General features: G+C 51.2%; 1 protein-coding gene across 3 annotated transcripts in view; it reads right to left on the bottom strand.

The window, feature by feature from the left end:
• Positions 1 to 1,417: 1,417 nt before the first annotated feature.
• The window catches only part of HSF1 (heat shock transcription factor 1), a 94,860-nt gene continuing 73,815 nt past the window's right edge, over positions 1,418 to 22,462 (bottom strand). For 2 of the 3 annotated variants that reach the window (XM_084619904.1, XM_084619905.1), the window contains exons 9-14: positions 20,687 to 20,911; positions 14,606 to 14,692; positions 6,877 to 6,982; positions 6,667 to 6,732; positions 4,165 to 4,234; positions 1,418 to 3,154 (exon numbers count right to left, since the gene is read on the bottom strand). In XM_084619904.1, the coding sequence (XP_084476030.1) occupies positions 2,949 to 3,154; positions 4,165 to 4,234; positions 6,667 to 6,732; positions 6,877 to 6,982; positions 14,606 to 14,692; positions 20,687 to 20,911 (760 nt within the window). In that variant the 3' untranslated portion in view covers positions 1,418 to 2,948. The remainder of the gene's footprint in view (positions 3,155 to 4,164; positions 4,235 to 6,666; positions 6,733 to 6,876; positions 6,983 to 14,605; positions 14,693 to 20,686; positions 20,912 to 22,462) is intronic. The other variant, XM_084619903.1, reaches the window with a different exon arrangement.

Raw genomic sequence — 22,462 nt, 5'->3', positions numbered from 1 at the left:
CTGTGAGTGGGAAGCGTACCCATCCACTGAGTGGAAAAGGACAATAGCGATGCCCTGCTAGAGACACACTGGGTGGGGAGCACGTGCCATGCACGAGCAATGCAACTCGAACCCAAATGAGGGAGCAAGTTGGTAACACTGCACAGGGGAAGGCTGCCAGCCCCTCAAGACTGGCCCTCTGCTTACCCAGGAGAGCCAGTGTCACCATAAACCAGCTCGCTGGGAATACACAGGAGCAGGCTGTTGGAGAGGGAAGCGGACGGAATATGCAGGTAGTCAGGTAACACTCAGCTGCGGGCTTGAGGAGCTCCAGAGACACAAAGGGTCTGTCTGCCCTGCAATGAGACCCCTGTGGCTGGCCCGTACCAGCTTCCTTGGGCTTGTGGGGCTCAGGCCCAGGGGCTGTTTAACTGTGGTGTGGACTTTCGGGCCTGGACTGCAGCCCGAGCTCTGGGACCCTCCCACCTTGCAGGGTCCTACGGCCCCGACTCCAGCCCAAACCTCTTCTCTGCAGTTACAGAGCCCCTTAGGCCAGGTGAGCTGGCACGGCCAGCTGCGGGTGGCTACTTGCAGTGTAGACGTACCCAACGAGAACATGACGCTCCTTGGGATGCAGGGCTCTGATACACGTCACTCTGCTCTTTTTACTGGCAGCGCCAATGGGAATTGGACCAGGCCCACTGCACTGAGCACCACTCCCATTGCATGGCTCCCAGGGAGGTCACAGGGGATGTGGCAAGTGGACAGTGAGCTCTACGCTTTGGCCTGCATCTCTGCTAACCCAGGAGAGCCCTGCAGGGACCTCGCCTGCATCCAATGGCTGCCCCTCATTCATCCCTGGGTCCCTCACCCAGAGACACTGAAAGAGCCTGGTGCAGTGCATACACTGGACTGCTAACCCCAGTGCATTCTGGGACTCTACAGCACCTACCCCATAATTCTCAACTGTGTTACTGGGCACCGGACAATTCCCAATGGTGAGGCACTGCATTTTGGGATGGGTCCAAAGGACTGGCGAACTCAGTGCAGAGCAGTCCCTGTGGGAAGCAATGATCGTACATGGTACCAGCTCTGGACCTGACACACACCAGCTAGCAGATGTCGTAACCACTCATCATCACCCAGGCCTGAAGAACACCAGCGGCAGGTTGGCTCCAGGCCTTGTGCCTGTTACAACTCCAGGGGTCTGAAGCACTGGTTTCTTGCAACACTCGTTCACTTAGTGTATGCAGCCCTTGGTCTGATGTCAGCCAGGAAAACCCTGTGTATGAGCTGCTGCCTGCCAAAGTCCCACGAGTTAAAGCAGTCACAGCATCTTCTGTGCAAGCAACAGAGATACAAGTACCACCTACGATTAACCACGACATCAACTACCGACAGAGGACAGAGAGGGAGGGAAGTTTTGAACACACTCAACTTAACAATGCAATTTTTCTTTTATTGTTCTTATTAAAAAAAGCACTCCTCAGAGGCGTGCAAGTGTCCAACACACGTCTGGCACATCGACATGGGCTGAGCTCCACACTCACCCCCAATGGGCTCTAAAACAGAAACATCCTTGAAAATTCAGCCCCTAAACCTGGGGTGGGATTTCAGCAGGGAAACCACAACACGGAATTTAAAGACACACCCCCCCAAAAAATAAACCCCAGATCGTCTATCACCCAAACCTGGAGCCATCCCCTGCTCTGCTGATATGTGCCAGAGAAAACGATTTTGGCATCTGCTGTTTTCTTTTGCAGAAGCTGGAAGCAGGAATGTCGGCTCTTATGGACACAGGTGGTAACAGCTCAAGCTACTGCTCTAAAGGCAGAGCACACGACACCTGGAGCCAGGTCCCACGCGTCAGTGTCCAGGGCTGCGAGGGCAGTTACAGTGGAGGCTGTGCAGCTCTCGGGGCTACGGCTAGGGCCTAGGACCTGCTCCGCCAGCTTTACTCCCCCAACACAGAGAGGACAAAAATAAAGCTTCCAACCACAGAAGAGCCGCCAGGTGAGAGGCCATTTGTTTTATAGATATTTGTATGTATATATATAGATATTTATATATACAGAGATAGATAGATAGAAGTGGGCGCTTCTTCTCTCATGTAAAAATCCAAAATACAGTTTTTACTATTAACAATCTGAAGTGTAAATGTACAAATTTTTACTGCTAAGCAAAAACAACCAAACCAAACCAAAAAACAACACAAAGAAAAGAAACACACACGGAGCAAGAGAAAGGAAAAGAGAAAGTTCGGCTTCTCCGTGGCTGGGTTGGGGGCGCCGAGGGGCCCTGCCACGCACACACAGAGCAGCAGGAGCGAACTGCATGGCAGAGACCACCAAGGGACCCAGCCCATCAGCGCCAGTTTGGGAAACTTGTATTTCTCTTTAAAAAACACCAAGTCCACCTCACTGGGGCGAGGGGGTATTCCCCGCCGCAAAACCACAATCCCTTCTACCTGCCGAGCGAGCCACCTGTTCCTGGGAGCATCGTGCAGCCCTGCCGCCCTGCCCCGTCGCCATGGCAAGGGCGAAGCACCTGTTGACCTTCGCAGACTGTTAGGACCTTGTGCAGGGCATGGCTGCCCCCCTCGCCTGGGGTGCAGAACGAAACACAATCTCACTTAGTGACTAGCTATTCTGTGACCACCCAGATCTCCTGCCTGCACTTCCAAGCCCTGGTGCCAGTCTAGCCTCTCTGGCCGGTCGGATGACAACCACAGCACAGGGGTCGACACTGCTCAGCCCCCGAAGGCTGCCAACCTGGAGGAGCACTATACTGGGTGGCTAGAATCTAAAGCAGATTTCAAAACACCTCATTAAGCACACACACAAATGAAATCCTCACAGTGTCGGGGGAAGCAAACATGGACCGAAGGGTGGTTAGAGCTTTCAATGTCTGTGCAAAGCAAGGAGGCTGGTGGCTGGATTTCCCTTTGCAGCATGTTCTTGAACTCAGCCTTAGGACACAGCAGGGTCCTTAGGTTTGGACTGCTCAGTCCCCGACAGGAGAGGGATGGTGGGGTCTTCGGAGTACTCCTCGCCATCGGTGAAATATGGCCCTTCCCCCAGCTCAAAGAAGATGGGCAGGTCTCCGCTCCCCATGTCGACAGCGCTCGAGTCCACCAGAAAGAGGGGCTGAGCTGTGTAATGCACCAGCTGCTTTCCTGCAAGAAGATGGCTAGCGTTAGGAGGGGGGATCTCAGGGCGGGAGGGAGGAGGGACTTGCAGGCCCAAGGCCAAACACTGTGGGGGAGGAGACATTCTAGTAGCCTCTTAGCAAAGAGCTGAGCACCGGGAGCACAGCATGAATGGGCTTTACCAACAGTCCCCCAAGAGGCAGCTCAGGGACACCCCCCTGTTACAGCTGGGACCCGGGCACACGGCCACTCAGCACGTCTCTGGCCGAGTGTGAATTAATGTGGAGGAGGGCCTGGTTCCCAGCTCAGACCCTAGAGCATGCTGTCTCTGGACTGGGGAGTAGGCATGCCAAGCATCTCCCAGAACACAGGGGGCTCATGGGCCTCGCCTTTCAGCAGTGTGAGCAGCACACAGAGGGGAATGCCGGTGGGGCTGGCGTGTCAGCAGGTAGCGAGCCAGGACCTGTCTCGCTTGTGCCATCAGAGGCCAGGAGAGGAGAGCTCCAGCTTCTGGGGAAAGGAAAGGGTGCACATGGCAAGCTCAGAAGGAAGCAGCCCTGCAGTCACAGGACAAGAGTCACCTGCAAGATTTAAAATGGGGAGAGAGATGGGAACTGGTTGGTGAAAACTCCTTGATGCCCCCTCAGAACCCACAGGTTTTCAGCTCAAGGGTACACACCTCCAGGGAAACATCCCCTGGCCCAGCTTGGGAAAGGGAAGGGGGATGCACAGGTTACCACCAGAGGCTGCATGCCCAGCTTGGGTGGTGGTGGTGAGAGGAGAGCCAAAAGCACTAAGAGTTACCGTCTTGGGGGCACAGGCCCCTGGGGAATACGGAAAATCAAGGGAGAGCCCCCGCCTAGATGTCTGGGGCCCCCACCAAGAATCCCAAGCCGCGCAGTGACAATATGCACACCTAGATTTAATCATCAGTGTTTCTTTGAGAGAAGAAAGAGAATTGCTGCTGCCTGGAGAGATCCTGCCACGGGGCCTTGAGCCCTCTGCTCACAGGTCACTAATGGGAGGGGCCTTCTTACCCATGTCTGTTGTGCTGGCTTCTGTCTCAGCAGGTTTCTGCTGTTCCTGGGACGAGAGGAGATCCTGGATCTGTAGGGAGACAAGTTGGGCTGCTAAGTGCACCGCACAAGTCAAACTCCTTTGCACAGGGAGCCGGGAGAGGGAAGGGGCCCCTGGCTACCTCAGGATAAATGCACAAACAGCTGTGGTTTGTAATCCGGAAGTGCCAGCAGGCGGGAGACGGGCATCAGCATTCAGAAGACTAAAATACACCGGGGACCTAGGGAATATCATCAGGGAGCTACTGCAGGCTCTGGTGGAGTCTGTTCAGCCTGCTCCAGTCTCCTGATGACCAAGGCTGCCTTGTAGAACTGCAAGGACCAGCTCTGCTTTTCATACAGGTGTGGTGCTGCAGTGCTCCCCTGGGTCTGAGCAGGGAGCCACATTGCATGCTGGGATCTGTAGTCTCCAGGGGCAGCCCTCAGAACATGCTTGCAACAGAACATGTTTTATGCAAAGTCTTATTGTTACCAGTACGAAAGGCAAGAGCACTCCTCATGTTGCTGGTTAATGGTCAGTGCGGCCTTTGGACACCTGCCCTGCAATAAGAACCAGACTGGACTGGGAAGGAGGAGAAGATTTGTAGGGTTGTAACAACAGGAGAGAAAGCCGTGGGAGATGGCAGAACGCCCTCGATGGTCCCAAACGTTCAAGTAACTGCCCCAGGGTGGTAAAGAAAACTGGGTCATTCTAAGGCTTGACACGTTCTCTGGGGGGGAATCACTACTAATCCCAGGACCAGACAGGCTGCTGTGTTTGGATCAGGGGTTCTTCAGCTTTTTCACAGTGTGGAAAACTGGTGAATGCAGGGACTGCCTCATGTGCCTGTCATGACTGCAGCAACTGCTTCCATGGAAAAGCCACCTTAGCTTAAATGTATATTTAGCTTCTTTTAACTCTATCTGGCAGCTGGCAGCCAGAAGAAGCTGGCCCCATGTGCACACACCCAGCTCTCTGGACTCAATCCCACCACACTTTGGGAACCTGTGCAGCTGAGTCTGTCCGCAGCACAGAGATGTAGAGCAGTGTTAAGGCAAAGTGAGGACAGGAGCAAATCAAATGCCCATCCCCGCGTCAGAGAAGAGAGAACTATGACATACACACTGCACATCAATCCGAACCACTTCGTTAGCTGAAGAGTTACGCTGTAAATTTTAGAGGAGCCCAGTTAAAAGCCCATCAAAAAATCTCACTTACAAATACGCGACAGCTTCCCTAAAAACCGAAAGGCTGGACAGCCTGGAAATGAACAGTTCAGGGATCCAACCCCACAGCCATATAATTCCTCACCATCCTGCCTGACTTGCCCTGCCCCCAAGAATCCTAGCCACATGCTGCCCTGGCCTCTGATCCCACCCGATCCAGGCCCCCACCTCTTTCTCTGCATAGCAGTCCTTGCAGCAGAGGCAGGACTCAACACAAGGTCCGTTTAAATAATTTACAGCATCAATGTTATAAACATGACCCAGGTCTTTGTAATCCTGCAACTCTCCCCCAGTAACACCCAGGGGCCCCGGTCCGAATCAGCCAGACACCTGGTGTTTGGGGTCAAGCCATTTTGGGGGTAGGAAACTAGGAAAATGTTCAGAGAGTGAATGATGGATATTTGTGAAATACCTTAATTGCAAAACCCCTTTTCTGAAGGTTACCAAACCTCCCAGACAAATTCTACCTGGCCTAGAAGAGCTCAGGGGATCTGGGCATTTTTTGGGGAAGTTGCCAGAAAGTTAAAAACGGATCTTATAGTTGTAAGTTGGGATCAGTCTGAACTATGGAGTGGCTACCACTGGCCCATTACATCCGGGTCAGCGTCTCTATAGTAGCATTGGGCCTGTGAGCATCTCAGGGCTGGGACCGGCCTGTTCCACACTGAGACAAGGGGCTGGGGGAACTATCTTCTAGTGGACCAGCTTCTACTGGGGAGAGAGACATGCCTTCGAGCTGCACAGAGCTCTTCTCCAGCACGGACACATTGCTGGTGCTGGGCAAGTACATAAAATAATAAATAATACAATATGCCGTGGAAATCACTGGAGTTTGCCTTTCAAGGAAACCTCTTCTGAAGGTTTACAAAGAAAGGAGGGTTTATGGAAACCACATGCCGTTCTATAGGCTTCAGTGCAACTCCGTGCTGAGGGAGCAGGGCCTGCATGAGAGATGAAATCTCAGCACCTACTTAGCGCAGCATGAATGATGAGGCAGATCTGCTCCCTGAATGAATTATTCAGAGGCAGCCTTGGTGCTAACGGGATGATTTCCGCCTGGTGGCGCCGCAAGCCCTCCCAGGGCTGAGAGAGACTCTCCCCCACATTGTGGCCCCTCCACGCTGGAGCTGGCCTGGACTCCCTTCAGAGCCTCTCAGGGCCTTCCTTTCACCAGGTGCAGGGGCTGCTGCTGAACAGCCTGAGGCACTTTGTTCTGGCAGCTGTGTGTGCATGGAGGGATGTTTAACAGCTACTCACACTCGCAAGGCTGCTGTCCAGGTCAGGAAGGTTCATGTCTGTAACCGTCATTGAAGGGCTAAACAGCTGCCAAAGGAAAGAATGATTAGTGCAGGGAAGGAAAACACCCCAGACATGCTGTGGAAATTCCGTGGCTGCTGCCCTGACGCACATGGTACCGCGGCCCACAGCTCGGTCCCTGCTCCGGGAGGGAGGGTTTGAGATACTCACATCCAGCAGAGCACTAGTGTCTACACTGAAGCCGTGCGTGGTCAGCATGGTTTGGAGGTTATCCAGGTTGGAATCAATGGTATCCAGATGGTCATTTAGCTCATTCCTGCGTCACAGAAAGGAGAACACAGACCAGGTCAAGGTTAGCAGACTTCTTCTGGGCTCACACAGGGGACTCTCTCACCCCAGAAACAAAAACTCTATGAAAACTGAGCAGGAAAGCAGAGTTTGGACTCCTGGCTAATTACACACATGTGCCAGCCTCCAATTCTGTCCTGGCCAGTGAGCTCAGGTATGCTGATACACCACCGGAACAAGGCTCTCCCCCTCTCTCATTCAACCATCTTGCCTGAACCTTGAGATGTCACCAGGCCTGTTCCTGCTGAGAGGGGTACGGGTCAGCAACTGGGATGAGGAAGAAACAGTGGGTGTCTTATGACAACACATATGGTTAATATTCCCAGAATGCACCAGGACTCCTAACACCATTTAGGACAGGGCCTCACTATACTCGGCACCTCTACAGACGCATGCTTTGGACTCGTTCTTTGGCCCAGGTACCTCAGTCTTGTCAGAGTCCTGCCATAGCTGATATGGGGCAAGTCGAGGGTAAAACCACTGCTGACATCAATCTGGGGGAAAGTGGTTCCAAGAGCCCTCTACCGGTCCGATAAAAGCCCTGACCGCGGAACGGCCTCTGGAAAAGTCTCATTCCATCATCACAAAAGCTACTTATTTGCCCCATGACACTGAAGGTAACTGGAGTCATTCCCACTCATCTGGGAAAGCAAATGTCTCAGCCTGTGCGCACCTCTGCATGGCTACCAGGCAGGTAGGGATGGATGTATACGTACAATGTGTTCAGCACAAGGTTACCACTGAAACCATACCAGGATCATAAGCTAACAGCAACAGCTCAGGATAACCGCTCAGTGCCAACCAGGCCAGGCGGACTGAGTGACAAACATGGCTGACTCTCTGGGCCCTGACTTGGGGGGCCCAAGTCACTCCTAGGAGGTAGGTTGTCCTGGGAGGACTAGAGTTGAACTGACACAGACCTGGGTCTGGTAGATTTTGCTGATCGTTACCTGGATAGCAAAAAGATAATAATCAAAGCTAAACTGGGAACAAAGGAGTAGGGGAGCTGGCTTCAATTCCTGAACATCTCCTGGGGCGGCTTCTTATTCTTGTTCCTTGATGTTCCTATCATTGATGTTCCTGGTGTTCTAGAGCAGCCGGAGCAAACAGATGGCATAAATCTGAATGTTTCCCAGACGCTTGGGTGCAGACTGGGATCACCGTCTCTAAGAAATACTCACAAACGAGACAATCCGCAACCTGACTCCTCTTCTCAGGGCTTGTGCCTTGGGAACACTGGGCTGTGCAAAAGCCCACTGAAGTTAGTGGAGTTCAACAGCAGTAGATGTGGCCCATCGTATCTTCATCTGTGGGCCACAGAAACCCAGAGCGTGAGCTTCCTTCCCAAGTGGACGGCACTCCATGTTGGGAGGGACGCATGGTGCTATTACGGCTCCTTGCACCAAGTAGCTGTATTTTGGGTTGATTCCTAGCCACACGCTGCTTGGAACCCAAGAAAAGCAAGGCCTGCCTGTTCAGGAGAGCCCTCCAAAAGTCTGCAAGGGAAGTCTCAGCTCTAGCATGCCGGAAGCAGACTTGAACATGTGGCTCCAGGTTCAATGAGCACCGCAGTCTCTTTCGTCCTGTGAGGAATCTCACCAGTTCCTGGAGATGGTGACGGACGAGGACTGAAAATGTGTGGTGGGTCATTAAACTTTCAGGTGTCTTTAGCCCAGGGGTTCTGACAACATGGAGCCAGTGCTTGTCTGGAGCTCATCTAAGGAGATGCACTCCTGGTGAATGAAGAGGAAGACAGCAGAGGAACACATATATATTGGGATAGTGCAAAGCAAACTCAGAAGGAGCAGTCATCAGTCACCTGCTCCACAGTGCCTGTGTCGGCAGCATGATGCTGTAAATGCCACGGAAAAGAGAGCGAAAAACTACACAACAGCTACTTCTCCCTTCTCTCTGGAAACCTACACCTGGCTAGGGTTTGTTTCTCCAACTCCTGTGCCCAGGAGTGTCCTGCAGAACAGAATACCTCCTTGTCCACTCCTAATATCTTTACAATTACCTCCCTTCAAGGAAAATAATGCTTCAAAGCTCTTGCAGCTAGAGTATCACCTGCTTGCAAAGAATGGTGACACAAACCACAGAACCAAGACTGAGGAGGACTTGTGGCACCTCAGAGACTAACAAATTTATTTGAGCACAAGCTTTCGTGGGCTAAAGCCCACTTCATCAGATGCATGCAGTGGGAAATACAGGAGGAAGATAGATATATATATATATACACACACACACACACAGAGAACGAGAAAAAATGGGTGTTGCCATACCAACTCTTAACGAGACCAATCGATTAAAGTGGGCTATTATCAGCAGGAGAAAAAAAACTTTTCTAGTGATAATCAGGATGGTCCATTTCAAACAGTTGACAAGAAGGTGTGAGTAACAGTAGGGGGAAAATTAGCATGGGGAAATAGTTTTTAGTTAGTGTAATAACTCATCCACTCCCAGTCTTTATTCAAGCCTAATTTAATGGTGTCCAGTTTGCAGATTAATTCCAGTTCTGCTGTTTCTCGTTGGAGTCTGTTTCTGAAGTTTTGTTCTTGAATAATTGTGACTTTCAGGTCTGTAATTGAGTGTCCAGGGAGGCTGAAGTGTTCTCCGACTGGTTTTTGAAAGTTATAATTCTTGACGTCTGATTTGTGTCCATTTATTCTTTTGCACAGAGACAGTCCGGTTTGGCCAATGTACATGGCAGAGGGGCATTGCTGGCATATATTACATTGGTAGATGTGCAGGTGAACAAGCTTCTGAACGTGGCTGATGTGATTAGGTCCTATGATGGTGTCCCTTGAATAGATATGTGGACAGAGCTGGCAACGGGCTTTGTTGCAAGGATAGGTTCCTGGGTTAGTGTTTTTGTTGTGTGGTTGCTGGTGAGTATTTGCTTCAGGTTGGGGGCTGTCTGTAAGCAAGGACTGGCCTGGCTCCCAAGATCTGTGAGAGTGAGGGATCGTCCTTCAGGATAGGTTATAGATCCTTGATGATGCGCTGGAGAGATTTCAGTTGGGGGCTGAAGGTGATGGCTAGTGGCATTCTGTTACTTTCTTTGTTGGGCCTGTCCTGTAGTAGATGACTTCTGGGTACTCTTCTGGCTCTGTCAATCTGTTTCTTCACTTAGACAGGCTAATTTCCCCCCTACTGTTACTCACACCTTCTTGTCAACTGTTTGAAATGGGCCATCCTGATTATCACTACAAACATTTTTTTTCTCCTGCTGATAATAGCCCACCTTAATCGATTGGTCTAATTAAGAGTTGGTATGGCAACACCCATTTTTTCACGTTCTCTGTATATATCTATATAGATATATCTATATCTTCCTACTGTATTTTCCACTGCATGCATCTGATGAAGTGGGCTTTAGCCCACGAAAGCTCTTATGCTCAAATAAATTTGTTAGTCTCTAAGGTGCCACAAGTACTCCTCATTCTTTCTGCTGATACAGACTAACCCAAATAACCCAGCTAAGAAAATCTACCTGCAGAAATGATTATGCTGTCAGAATAACCACAGGCACTGACTGTAGGAACACTGCGAGGGGACGCAGGAAAAGCAGGGCACAGACAAGGACCAAGAACACATTCCTCTCTTAGTTTCCCTGTGTATACAACCAGGAGTCGCAAAGAGATTTTGCAGTTCTTCCAAGGCCCAGGCTCTGCAAATGCTCCACAGATAAGTCACTTACCTGTGTATGTTCCCCAAAGATCGTACTCTGCACAGATTTCCAGCCCAGTCCTGAGACCTTCAGTACGTAGTACCGGGAAAGTACTGCAGGATTTGAGGTATTTCCAGCAACCCCAGTTGGAAAGCAGCTTTGACTAGCATGGACTGGGGATGCCAAGAGTCACAAAGTGAGGATGGAATGAAGCTAACTATGACATTTGAACACAGCTAGTCTCTTTACTGCCAGGGGTCTTGGAGGGCAGACACACAGAGCAAGGAGTTGACCACGATCACACAACAAGTCAGTGGCAAAGCTAGGATTAGAATATTCAGGAGTTTCAAACAATTTCCAAACCCTTCCAAAGCAGCTTCTTAAAACCTCCCTGCAGCTCTTGGAGGAGAGAAAGGAATTCTGGCCCAGTGTTTTCTAACCTTGGTGATACTGCCTGGTTCCTAACATTGCTGACAGGTAAACCCCTCTTCCTGAACTCAGGCTCTAAGGTCGCTGAACTACACTCTCAAGCTGTCTCTGCCGCCAAATGCTCCGGGGCAGGGAGGGATAATGCGCAATGCACTCATACTCTTCTTCAATGTACTCTGGGTGGGAGTAAGAGGAGTCCATGACGACGCTTGCCTCCAAGGAAGATCAGAGGGAGGGCTGCGTATGTGGCCCTGAGAAGGATGGAGCTTTAAAAGTCTAGTAAGGTTTGCCCTGGTGTCTCTGTATCTTGCCAACTCGAGAGGGATGGTCTGAGGGAACTCAAAAGAGGCAAGGGAGAGAGACACATGCTGACCTCTGAGTATGGGAGGAAGGTCAGAAGACTCCTTTGACAGTGCTGAAATGGGACTAGTTCCTGTTCAAGTCAGATCCTCTGGCAAAGAGGGTTCCTGATCCACACACCTGGCAAAAAGAGCAGTGTGCACTCTTCCTGGAAACTGAAAGCCAGAAGTAGCTGTGAGACACAGCATCTGTCATCACCGCGAGCGCTGAGTGCCTGGAACTGCAGGATTGCTGAGTGGAGACAGGGAATTCTGACATGAGGCAGAACACCCTGGAGGCTCAGGCTGGAGGCCATCTGACCCAGTAGTAAGAGCTATGAAACAACAGCTGCATTTTTGGAGAATGAACCAGACTAATATACAGTAGGTTTGTCTGTCCCCAGGTACATGAATCACTGTGCAGAGAAAGCAGTTAAAAGCTAATGTAAAGAAGAAGGGGAATGATTTCAGTGATACAGATTTATAAGCTTAAATGAACCATCAGAGGTTTCTTGAATGAAAGCTCTGGATATGCTTCACCAGTCACATTCTCCATTCACACACACTTTATAAAACAGTGCATCTTCACTGGAACCACTGCTAGGAGTCTCTTGTCTCTTTCTGTTCTGACTGCCAACTCTCTCATAAGAATAACAAACCTTTGCTGTATACCACACCTCACTGCAGCGCCAGCTCCTTGGCTCCTAGGGGCAGCCTGGCAGATAGAACACATGCTCTCATGAGAGACCCTGGCTGTCTGATTTTCCATCTGAGGAAGCGATGTGGGTTAGCGCATGCAGTGTGGTCTCTCTTTGTGTGGGCTGCCTTATAGTCTGAGAAGTAGCTATGTAAAAATAGCACCTTCTTATTCAACAGATCTGCCCTCTGTGGGCAGGTACGCGCATTGATGCTGGTGGTTCTACAAACTACAACCTGCGGGCTGGATCCAGCCCGTCAGGGCTTTGGATCCGGCCCACAGGATTGCCAGCCCCATGGCACCACAGGGCTAAGCCGCTCCTGGAAGTGGCTGGCACCATGTCCATGCAGCCCCTGGGGAAGGGGGGCAGAGGGCAGGCAGGGAGCCCACCTTAGCCCTGTTGTGCATCGCTGCCACCCCGGAGCCGCTCCAGGTAAGCGGCACCGGACGGGAGCTTGCACCCCAAACCCCTGCAGCACCCCTCCTGCACCCCAACCCCCTGCTCTGAGCCCCCTCCTGTACTCTGCACCCCTCCCTGCCCTCCTGCCCTGAGCTCCCTCCCGCACTCCGCACCCCCTCCCACACCCTGCACTCCCTCCCGCACACCAACCTCCTGCCCCAGCCCTACATTCATGGACCTGCATGCAATTTCCCCACCCAGATATGACCCTTGGGCCAAAAAGTTTGCCAATCCCTGTTCTACATACTATAGGAGAGCAAGTTGGGTTTATGTTCTGCCTCATGCACTGTCAGATTATAGAGTCGTCTGTCTTGCTACTGATGTAGGAAGCAGACAGAACGCAGCTTGACTCAGTCCCCACGGTGAGTTTGCAGGGCTGGCAGGGAGAAAAAACCTTTTTTGACTTGTAAACTGAGCAAGTTTGGATATGGACATCCCTGGGAGACAATTAAACATGTCAGCCCATTATGACAGCATCATGATCACTCTTTTTTTGCACTACACCTAGACTTTTATATGTGTTGTGCTCAACGAGCAGGTCCCTAATTTGCTTGTGTCTGCCACAAGACAAGACACTGTTTACTGCCACTGTTTCCTTTAAGTTGTGTAGTCTACTGTAGTAATGGGAACACATTTGCTAACCATAGCAAGGCTTTCTAGTGGAGCTGTAAAGCTTCAATGCCTGGTGCCTAGGTTCTCCGTAAACCACAGCTAACACATACTGCTTTAGCAATGAGCAGCTCTTAAAGCCAGGAGCCAAATCTTAGCTTCACCTTTAGACATTTGCCTCCTTCCAAACTTTAATTCTACTAATTACAAGCTGTCATCTACATATATTTTATTGTTAATAGCTTAAAAGTAAGACTCTGTTTGGGCACTGCACATTTCAATACAGGCTGGTATCTCCAATGCTTTGAACTTAAGAACCAAGAGAAAAATATCTGCATTACTTCTGGTCACTACAACAATTTCCCTCGCAGACGTTCCGCTCGCAGTAAGACAGGACAGACTGTGGCAATCTGTCTAACGTCACACCAAGGAGACTGTATCTCTCTTGCATCTACCCTACGGTCTCACTAACAACGCACCTTGGTACATGGTGATGGCTGCAGCGGAGAGTTTCATTGTTCCTTCACTATTATATGAAATCATTCAAGCCCTGGGCTCACACTGGATTCCAGTGAAATGATTCATTCTTTGTATGACTGAGTTTCACACAGGCAAGAGATGCCAGCTTGGCAGCTGTCAGGAATCAGGTCCTGCAGCAGAGCCAGACTCTGGGCACTCTAACAAGCACGTTCGAGCTATACCAGGCTGCCCGATTGGTGGGAAGAGTCAGCAGACCAGCTCTTAAGCCCAGCAGCAGCACCAGTTTGGCAGCTGCTCAAAGCATTTGCTCATGGCTGCGATACCGCCATGCCTGCTTGTTTCCAGCCATCACTCCTGGCTTGGACCCAACCTTGCCGCTGTCTTGCCTCACTCCAGGTAACCTGGCTCTGACTCTAGGCCCCCATTCCTAACTTCCTAAGAGCCTTGACTCTGGCACCTGACCTCCCACTTCTGCTCCGACCTTGGGTTCCTATTCCTGGGTACCGATGACTGCTCCAACCCCAAGGAACGACCACCCATGTCCCAGGCCCCAAGAGCAGCCCTTAAGGCTGTCTCTGTCATCCACGAAGAGGTAAGGGCATCAGCAACATCAGTACAGGCTTCCCCGCACCAACCTGCCAAGACCACCCAGAGGGATGAGGAGGGGGGTTAGTCTCCACGGCCCATTCAATACTTAGGCTCTATGATGAGCTGGCCAACAAGGCTGCCATTTAGTGCCAAGTTTGGTAGTGTTTTTTTGTGATATGGACTCCAAAGAACTGCTTAAAAGCTAGTTACAGGGAAAGCTGACCTCAAAGCAAGGACAGCTCTCTGTTTAGCACCGTGTTCCCCTGCTTTCTTGCCCAGAATTGCAATGCCTAGGGACATCAGGCTATTGAAATGCTAACCCTTGCTGTGATCTGCAATGAAGTGAGGAAGAGGAAGAACTGGGGAAAAGACGAGTGACTTCTGACATCTGCGGGGTGCGAGTCAAACTGAAAAATACAAAGAGAAGAGGAATGCTAGATTCAAAAGACTCAGAATCAGACACTTTCAGGAATGAAACATTTGTTACTTTCAAAGACCAGAACAGTTAATCAACCATGCTCTAGTGCTTTAGCTAAAGTGGCATGCACCCAAGTTATCGCAGGGCTTTCCCGAGCAGCCCAGCAACTCCAAGGCTGAGACAAAACTGTTATTGATGATAAAAAACAAATATGAACATTCCCCGCAAAAGAAAGCCAGAGGACAGCACAATTCCATCACAGCCATGCTCAGTTAGAAGGCTCTCAGTCAGACAACTACTTCTGAAGTGGGTTTGCTGTACCTTAGGGGTGGCTAAGGGCTGAAGTGGGGAATTCTAACGCATGGATCACAGCGTTTGCCATCTTTCAGATGGACCTGCAACAACCCTGAGAACACAGGGCCCAGCGTGTGATGCTCCATTTTAATCTGAATGGATGGTTGCTTGGGCCAAGATGGGCTGTAGCCTCCCTGGGATATAGCTCGACATCGGGGTGGGCAAACTTTTTGGGCCGAGGGCCACATCTGGGTGGGGAAATTGTATGCAGGGCTGGGGCAGGGGTACGGGAGGGAGTGTGGTGTGCGGGAGGGGGGTGCGGTGTGCAGGAACAGGCTCAGGGCAAGGGATTGGGGCAGAGGAGGGGTGCGGGGTGTATGAGGGGGCTCAGGGAAGGGAGTTGGGGTGCAGGAGGGGTGCGGGGTACGACAGGGGGCTCAGGGCAGGGAGTTGGGGTGCATGGGGGTGCAGTGTGCAGCAGGGGGCTTAGGGCAGGGGGTTGGAGTGCACGGGGGTGCAGGGTGCAGCAGGGGGCTCAGGGCAGGGAGTTGGGGGGCGAGGTGCAGGCTCCGGCCCGGCACTGCTTACCTAAAGCGGCTCTGGGGCGGCAGCAGTACGCACCGGGGCCAGGGCAGGATCTCTGCATGCCTGCCCTGGCCCCACGCAACGCCGGGAAGTGGCCAGCACCACGACCCTGGCGGGGAGAAGGGGGAGGGGAAGGCGCACGGAACAGGGCTCTGCGCGCTGCCCTTGCCACACCTCCAGGCACCTCCCCCAAAGCTCCCATTGGCCACAGTTCCCTGTTCCTGGCCAATGGGAGCTGTGGGGGAGGGGGAGGGGGGGACAACGCACGGAGCCCTCTGCCCCCCTGCTCCCCGCCCCCGGGGCCCCAGGGATGTGGTACCAGCTGTTTCTGACAGTGGTGCAATCCCACGGGCCGGATCCAAAGCCCTGAGGGGCCGGATCCGGCCTGTGGGCCGTAGTTTGCCCACCCCTGCTCTACATTAATGATACACATGGCAGCATCTTTCTCCATTCAAAAGGCTTTGCTCTGGAGAAGTTGCTTTTGTGGCCCTCAGCTGGGCTAAGTTTGGGCTGAACTTCACTCTCAGTTTTCTCTTTATAACATGCATCGCAGCGTAGTCACCGGCAGCTGAAACATGGAGATGTGACATTCTTGTTCTCTGGGGTGACCTGCAGATTTCTACAAGTGTGATCTCTCGTGGGTTGCCTGTATCAAGAAGAGGCATCACATGCTGGGACCTACAGTCTTGTGGGCTGCACCTCTCTACTAAAGATGAGGGCAAATGAAACTTGCTCCATGAAACAGAAACTAGCTGCTGCTGTAGGATTCCTGGTAAGCTGCCACTGCCTTATTCAATGCAGGAGTCTGAACACCCCTGCTGTACATTAAGGTCTCCTATCATCACTGCACCTTTGCCTTGACACATGCATCTCAGTACAACATGCGAACTCTTGGGAGCTTAAGAGAAGCCTCATGGAAAGGGTGCTGAGCTACTGCCTACCCTTGGTATAATGCAGGCGTTTCACTCGTGCATGCAGCTGTTTTGGTCTCTCAGGGTGAGGAGTGAGCACGGAATGGTGAACTCTGCCCACAGGACGGGACTCCAGGAGAGATGGCGTCACTTAGCACAGCATATTGAGCAGACTCTGAAGTAGGGTCTGACCTCCCCCTGGGGACATGCTAAACATCGTGTGGCCCATTTAATGCAGCCCATTCCCAACATTTGAGTTAGCAGCTCACCCGTTCTATTCAGAATCTCAACCTGACTCGGGCACTGGCTTCAACACCTTCCCGCTGGGCATCCTGGCCATTTGCTGGAACCCTACTGAGACTCTGCTCACACAGCCTGGCGGGGGCTTGTGTGTAATTCTGGTACTAGGGAAAATGAGGCTCAGGTCTTGGTCTTGGAAGAAAACTCATCTGTCTGAGGTTATATAGCTCTGAAATAACAGCAGATGAGGTGTCTACTTATGCAGAGGAACTCAAACGCATACAGGGTGCAGGGAGGCATGGGAGCAAAGGCAAATGCCATCCAAACCCAGATACGTGTGGGGACTGCAAAATAAATGGCCCTCCCCTTTAATTATTTATATGTAGCTTGTTGGCTCTTTGGGACAGACCGTCTCTATTTATCTGTGTCCAGCACAATGGGGCACTGGCCTAGGGCACTGCCACGTTATTGCATGAGAGACAGTATTATTATCTTGGTAATAATAGTAAGAGAGAGTATTATCATCTTAAAAAATGAACATGACAGACGAGTTCTGAGTGATGGGGTGCTCTGGGATTCCTCGCTGGCTGGGAACTCTTACTGGCCGGATTCCTTCATTTTGTCATGCTCCCTAATGGAGCTTCCCAGATGCAAACAGATGAGGTGAGCCAAGCGTTACCTGCAGGTTAATAACAAGTCAGAAAGGGAGAGGCCTAGAGGAAGAGGCAGCACGTGTTCCTCACTCAAATAACCCTAGGACGGCTGTGTGTCTCACTTGCCACTGAGGCAGAGTTCAGAGATGCTCTGTGTTCTTTGCCTGCCCCTTCAGAGCCCGCAGCCAAGTCTCAATGAGTCAGAAGCACTCAGCAGCTGTCAATCTCACTGCATGTCTAGCTCTTTTAAATGGTCATTTACAGCTTCTGTTGAGCCACCTGTCTGTGCTTGAAGACAGCTGGAACTGCCCGTTCTCTTTTGTGCCTAAACGGGTTGCTGAGTCCCAACAAGGATTCTAACCTAGTGCTCCCTAGTGACAAGTCTGCCCTCAGGCCAAGAAGTGGGGGAAAGCCTGCGTTTTCTGACTCCTTGCGATGCAGATGGTCTGAACGTGGGCCTCACAGTTCCACAATGCAGCTAAGAGCCCCTACGTCCTTATTATGGGGCGGGGGGGAAAGGTGAGGCAGCCTTGAGGTGACTACAGAGCCCAACACACAATGCTACATCTTGAGTTCAGCAGCTTTCCACTACTACTAGGACAGGACACTGGATGCTGGGGATGCTCATCTCCTGACATCCCCTCTCCATTACAGAGCGTGGCTGCAACCAGTTCCAATTCACACAAGTTAAGTGCAGCCCTTAGACTCCTGGCAAGTGGCCAATGTGATCCTCAACTGGGCAAAATATGGCTGCTCCTGTCCTGTCCAAAGATGGAAGAGCCCACAGAAAGCATTATACATTACTGAGGCATCTGTAGGCACTCCATAATGTAAGGCTGAGTTCAATGTTTCAGTGGAAGTTGCATTTTAATCTGCTACGAGTGAACATGAAAAGAAATGTGATCCCCGCTCACTCTTGGGGCCAGGAACATGTTCTGCGAAAGCTTGAAGTGAATCAGTTCTGTAGTTTAGGGGCTTGAATCACTTATAAACTAACCGTTTAAAAACCCGTAAAGCTGGTTTTGACCCTGTTTTGGATCCCTCCCACTTATAAACGACTTCATGTCACAGTTCAGACTTCCAGGAGACACCGATCTAAATCCAAATTACAAACTCTTCCTCTTACCAGACATCCATTGCTAAGGCTTTACCATTCACAGACCAAGACAGACTCAAATTAGTGATGCATACATTGGAGAGTTTGTAAGTATGTTTGCAGGTCAAAATTAAAGTTGTTATTGGGACTTGTTAATACAGTTGTTAACCAAGATCTGAACTGTGAGAATAAGAAAATATTTATTTAAATCACTGGAATCAGCAGCCTTAACTCTAAGCTAACATTTTCTTGGTGGGGAGTAATTATTACTAATGAAAGCAGAACATTTGATTGATTTGGCCTTGAACTGCCTGACACCTGCCCAAGTTGACACCAGTCAGAATGACATCAAGATTGCCAGTTTCAGAAGACACAGCAGGAACCAGATTCACAGGGAAACGTTTAGCAGTGTCAGAAAATGATTACAGAAACCCATGTGTCTCTTGTATGAACCCTGACAAGAAGTGATATGTATACGAACAACCTGTATGGCCTTGTGCTTCAAGCAGACAGCAGGACAGAAGTCTTCATAATTTCCAGTGTATAGGGTACACTGAATTTGGGTTGAACTCTGTGAGATAAAGACTCAGAACTTCCGATCTCCTGCTCTGGATAACATTACTCTTTTGTTGCTTAGCTGGCCCATCAGTATGTGCTGGCAGAACAATGCCTGGAGGAACAGGAGACCTGGGCATGTTCAAAGAATGGCTGGACAAGTAGGAAGGTTGCAGGTTCACAACCTGCTGGGGAAGTGATTACAGCTTCCGTGCTACCTCTGCACTCCACATACACCTTTACAACAACAATCAGATTCTTTAAGGTTTCTTTTTTGGGCCTCCCTCATGTGGATCTAAAATACACTGAAGACTTGAAAGCACTGAAGAACCCAGAGCTCATCAGGTGACTAGAAATGATGTCTCACCTCAGGATAGTAAGCTGAGTGAGTCCCCATGACAGACCTGGACTGAGAGCTCTCTACCACCCTCTGGTGCTCTGAAACCAAATTTACTTTTTCAAAATTGCAGGTTTCAGAGTAACAGCCGTGTTAGTCTGTATTCGCAAAAAGAAAAGGAGGACTTGTGGCACCTTAGAGACTAACCAATTTATCTGAGCATGAGCTTTCGTGAGCTACAGCTCACTTCATCGGATGCATACCGTGGAAACGTTTCCACGGTATGCATCTGATGAAGTGAGCTGTAGCTCACGAAAGCTCATGCTCAGATAAATTGGTTAGTCTCTAAGGTGCCACAAGTCCTCCTTTTCTTTTTGCGAATACAGACTAACACGGCCGCTACTCTGAAACCGGTGTTAAGTTTGTGAACTCTGCTTGGTAATGCAGGCAGGGGACCCCAAAGCCCAGCGAACTCTTGCCTAGCAATGATCCATCTGCCACCGAGCCCAGCGTGTCTAGTGGCAACCTGAATCCAGGCGTGGTAATGAGGCTGAGTGAGGGGCTAGAACTGGCCACGCATGGAGCAAGAGGAGCAATCCTGAGTGGCTATGCAAGGCTCCTTCCTCTAGCCACACCAAGCGGAGTTGTGACAAGCAAAGGCAGGAGCACAGGGTACCACAGCAGCAGGTGCCACAGGGCAGCCCACTGCGCACAGCGGCTCTCCTCTTTATATGGAGGTAAAGCCCAGAGAGACTTCAGTTCCCACCATGCACTTCTCCATCTTGAGCTGAGTGGCAGGAAGCTCGCCCTGCGTGCCTCAGCAGGCTCCCAAGAGGAAGTGGGAGCTGCGATCTACCTGGTTCTCTGCAGCTGAGGTCCTGCGGCCCTATGCTGGGTCGTCTGAGCCCTGCTGGCTTTACAGTGGCTGACTTGTACCCTGTCGGAATGGGCAATCTGAACGAAATGATTTTATTTAGCTAAATAACTCTACCCCTTTTTCTCTGGCGTTCCTGGTACTTGTACCCCCTGCCTGCCAGGGGTCACGTCGCCTGCACTGGGGGTTAAATCACTGTGTGGGGCCAGGTGACGGCCTGAACTCACTGCCCCTAGAAGAGCGGCAATAGGAAAGAAAAATAAACTCCACGTTGGCTATTTGCACCCAGGACAGCAATGGGATCTGCAGGGCGCTCAGAGACATGGCACTGCTGGTTTTCAGGAAGCCGGTGACTAGCAATTTAAACACTTCACGAGTGGAGCTGTGATGTGGCCAGCTGGGCCCAGGCACCCGCCGGAGTCCTGGAACGGTACTTACTTGTCGAGGCAGGCAACGCTGAGGCACTTTTCTGGGGGCTGAGGCTGCGTGATGCTGTCGCTGGCAGCGGTGCTGGGTTCGTTCTCCTGGAGGATGGAGTCAATGAAGGTGGAGGGAGACAGAGGGGTTTCAACAGCAGGAGGGTTCCCAGGGCTGGCCTCCTCTATCTGGGGGCTGGGGGTGGGACTGGGGGGCTCTTCTTTGATACGAACCAGAGGGCTGCTCCTTGGAGAAAGAGAAAGAGAATGGTCACCAAGGCAGCAATGGTCTGCCAGTCTCTGCTCTCCGCATGGCATGCAGAGGAGTCCCAGGGCCAGACACTGCCTCCCTCAGAGAGCTGGTCCCTGAAACAGGATTAGCCAGAACTAGGGTGGTGAACTAAGGCAAAGTGTTTTCCGCTGGTTGTGCCCTAGAGCAAAGCCCTGGGCATCAGTGCCACAGGCTGCCAGGTGCTCTCTTTCCAACCCCCACAGCTGTGCCTCTGGTAAGTGTACCAGTCTAAGACCAGGCCTAAACAGATTTAGTCGCAGAATAATTATTTTGGTTAGGGCTGTGATTATTTTCATAAATAGTTTCATTGGTACGACCCCGAGCACATATGGAGTTACACTAGTATAAAGGTGCCATATACCAGAACGGTTTATTCTCCTTCCCTCTGGGAGTAAGCTATAGGGATCGTAGTGGTATGTGTAGCCAAGGCTTGAGATCCACTCTCTCCCTAAAGCACTGTCGTTGCTTCTTGGATTCTGTGTTTTTACGCGAGGGATGATGGCTTCTCTGACCAGCCCTAATTCCGCAGCTGGAAATCCCCTTCCCACACTGACTGAATTAGGGTGTGAGTGGTTCAAGTGGCCGCTCTGGAAGGAACAGCAGCGAGAAAAGAACAAATAAAAGGCCAATTAGGCAAACATATGGTCTATATTTAAGGGTGAGCGCTCCTGGCGGAGGCAGGGTGACCAGATGTCCCGATTTTATAGGGACAGTCCCGATTTTGGGGCTTTTTCTTATATAGGTACCTACTACCCCCCACCGCTGTCCTGATTTTTCACACTTGCTGTCTGGTCACCCTCGGCGGAGGTGTATGCGAGACTATAAATAACATTTCTGTGCGATTCAGCACTGCAGGGGAGGTGCCAGCACCAAGAATACAAGAGATGAACAAAGGAGTCAGCAGAGGAACAGGTGCTAAAGCACGGAGGACATTTCTTGCTGGGGAAGCTCAGGCCCCTGACATCACACTGGGCAGGGGTGGCAGGGAATAGCAGCTTAGAGGCTGAGCTACAAGGGAACAGGCATGGAGGCATACAGGACTAAGAGCTGCCTCGGACACCTGCAGGCAGCGCTCAGTGGAATCAGGGAGCATCATACACACAGAGCTCAGGTCGGGATTTGGCTGAGTATCCAGGATGACTCTTGTGTGCCTTGTGGCAGGAGACAGCCTGACTTTTCTGGGCTGGGACCGGCTGGAAGCTTCTTGCTGTCCAAGGTCAGATACATTTGCTTCAGGTTCTCAGCCTCCCTGTCCTCCTGTATGGTGATGACCCAGCCACTGTCTCTCCGAGGAGGAGGAGTAACTTGGGAAGAAAGGCAACTGCTTTTTAACCCATGCCCTCCTACGCTGGGGGCTTGGACTGCCAAGGTGAGTCTTTACCCTGTCCCCATAGTCAGGAGTGTCACGGAGTGTGGGGGAGTCCAGGCCCTGCCCCCCTCTTCCTGGGATTCACTGAGACTCTCAGCCAGCCAGTAAAACAGAAGGTTTATTGGACAACAGGAACA

Source organism: Lepidochelys olivacea (genome assembly GCF_965140295.1).
Source record: "Lepidochelys olivacea isolate rLepOli2 genome assembly, chromosome: 2".
NCBI lineage: Eukaryota > Metazoa > Chordata > Testudines > Cheloniidae > Lepidochelys > Lepidochelys olivacea.
Note: the sequence above shows the minus strand (reverse complement) of the source record. Positions and strands in the feature narration are given on the sequence as shown.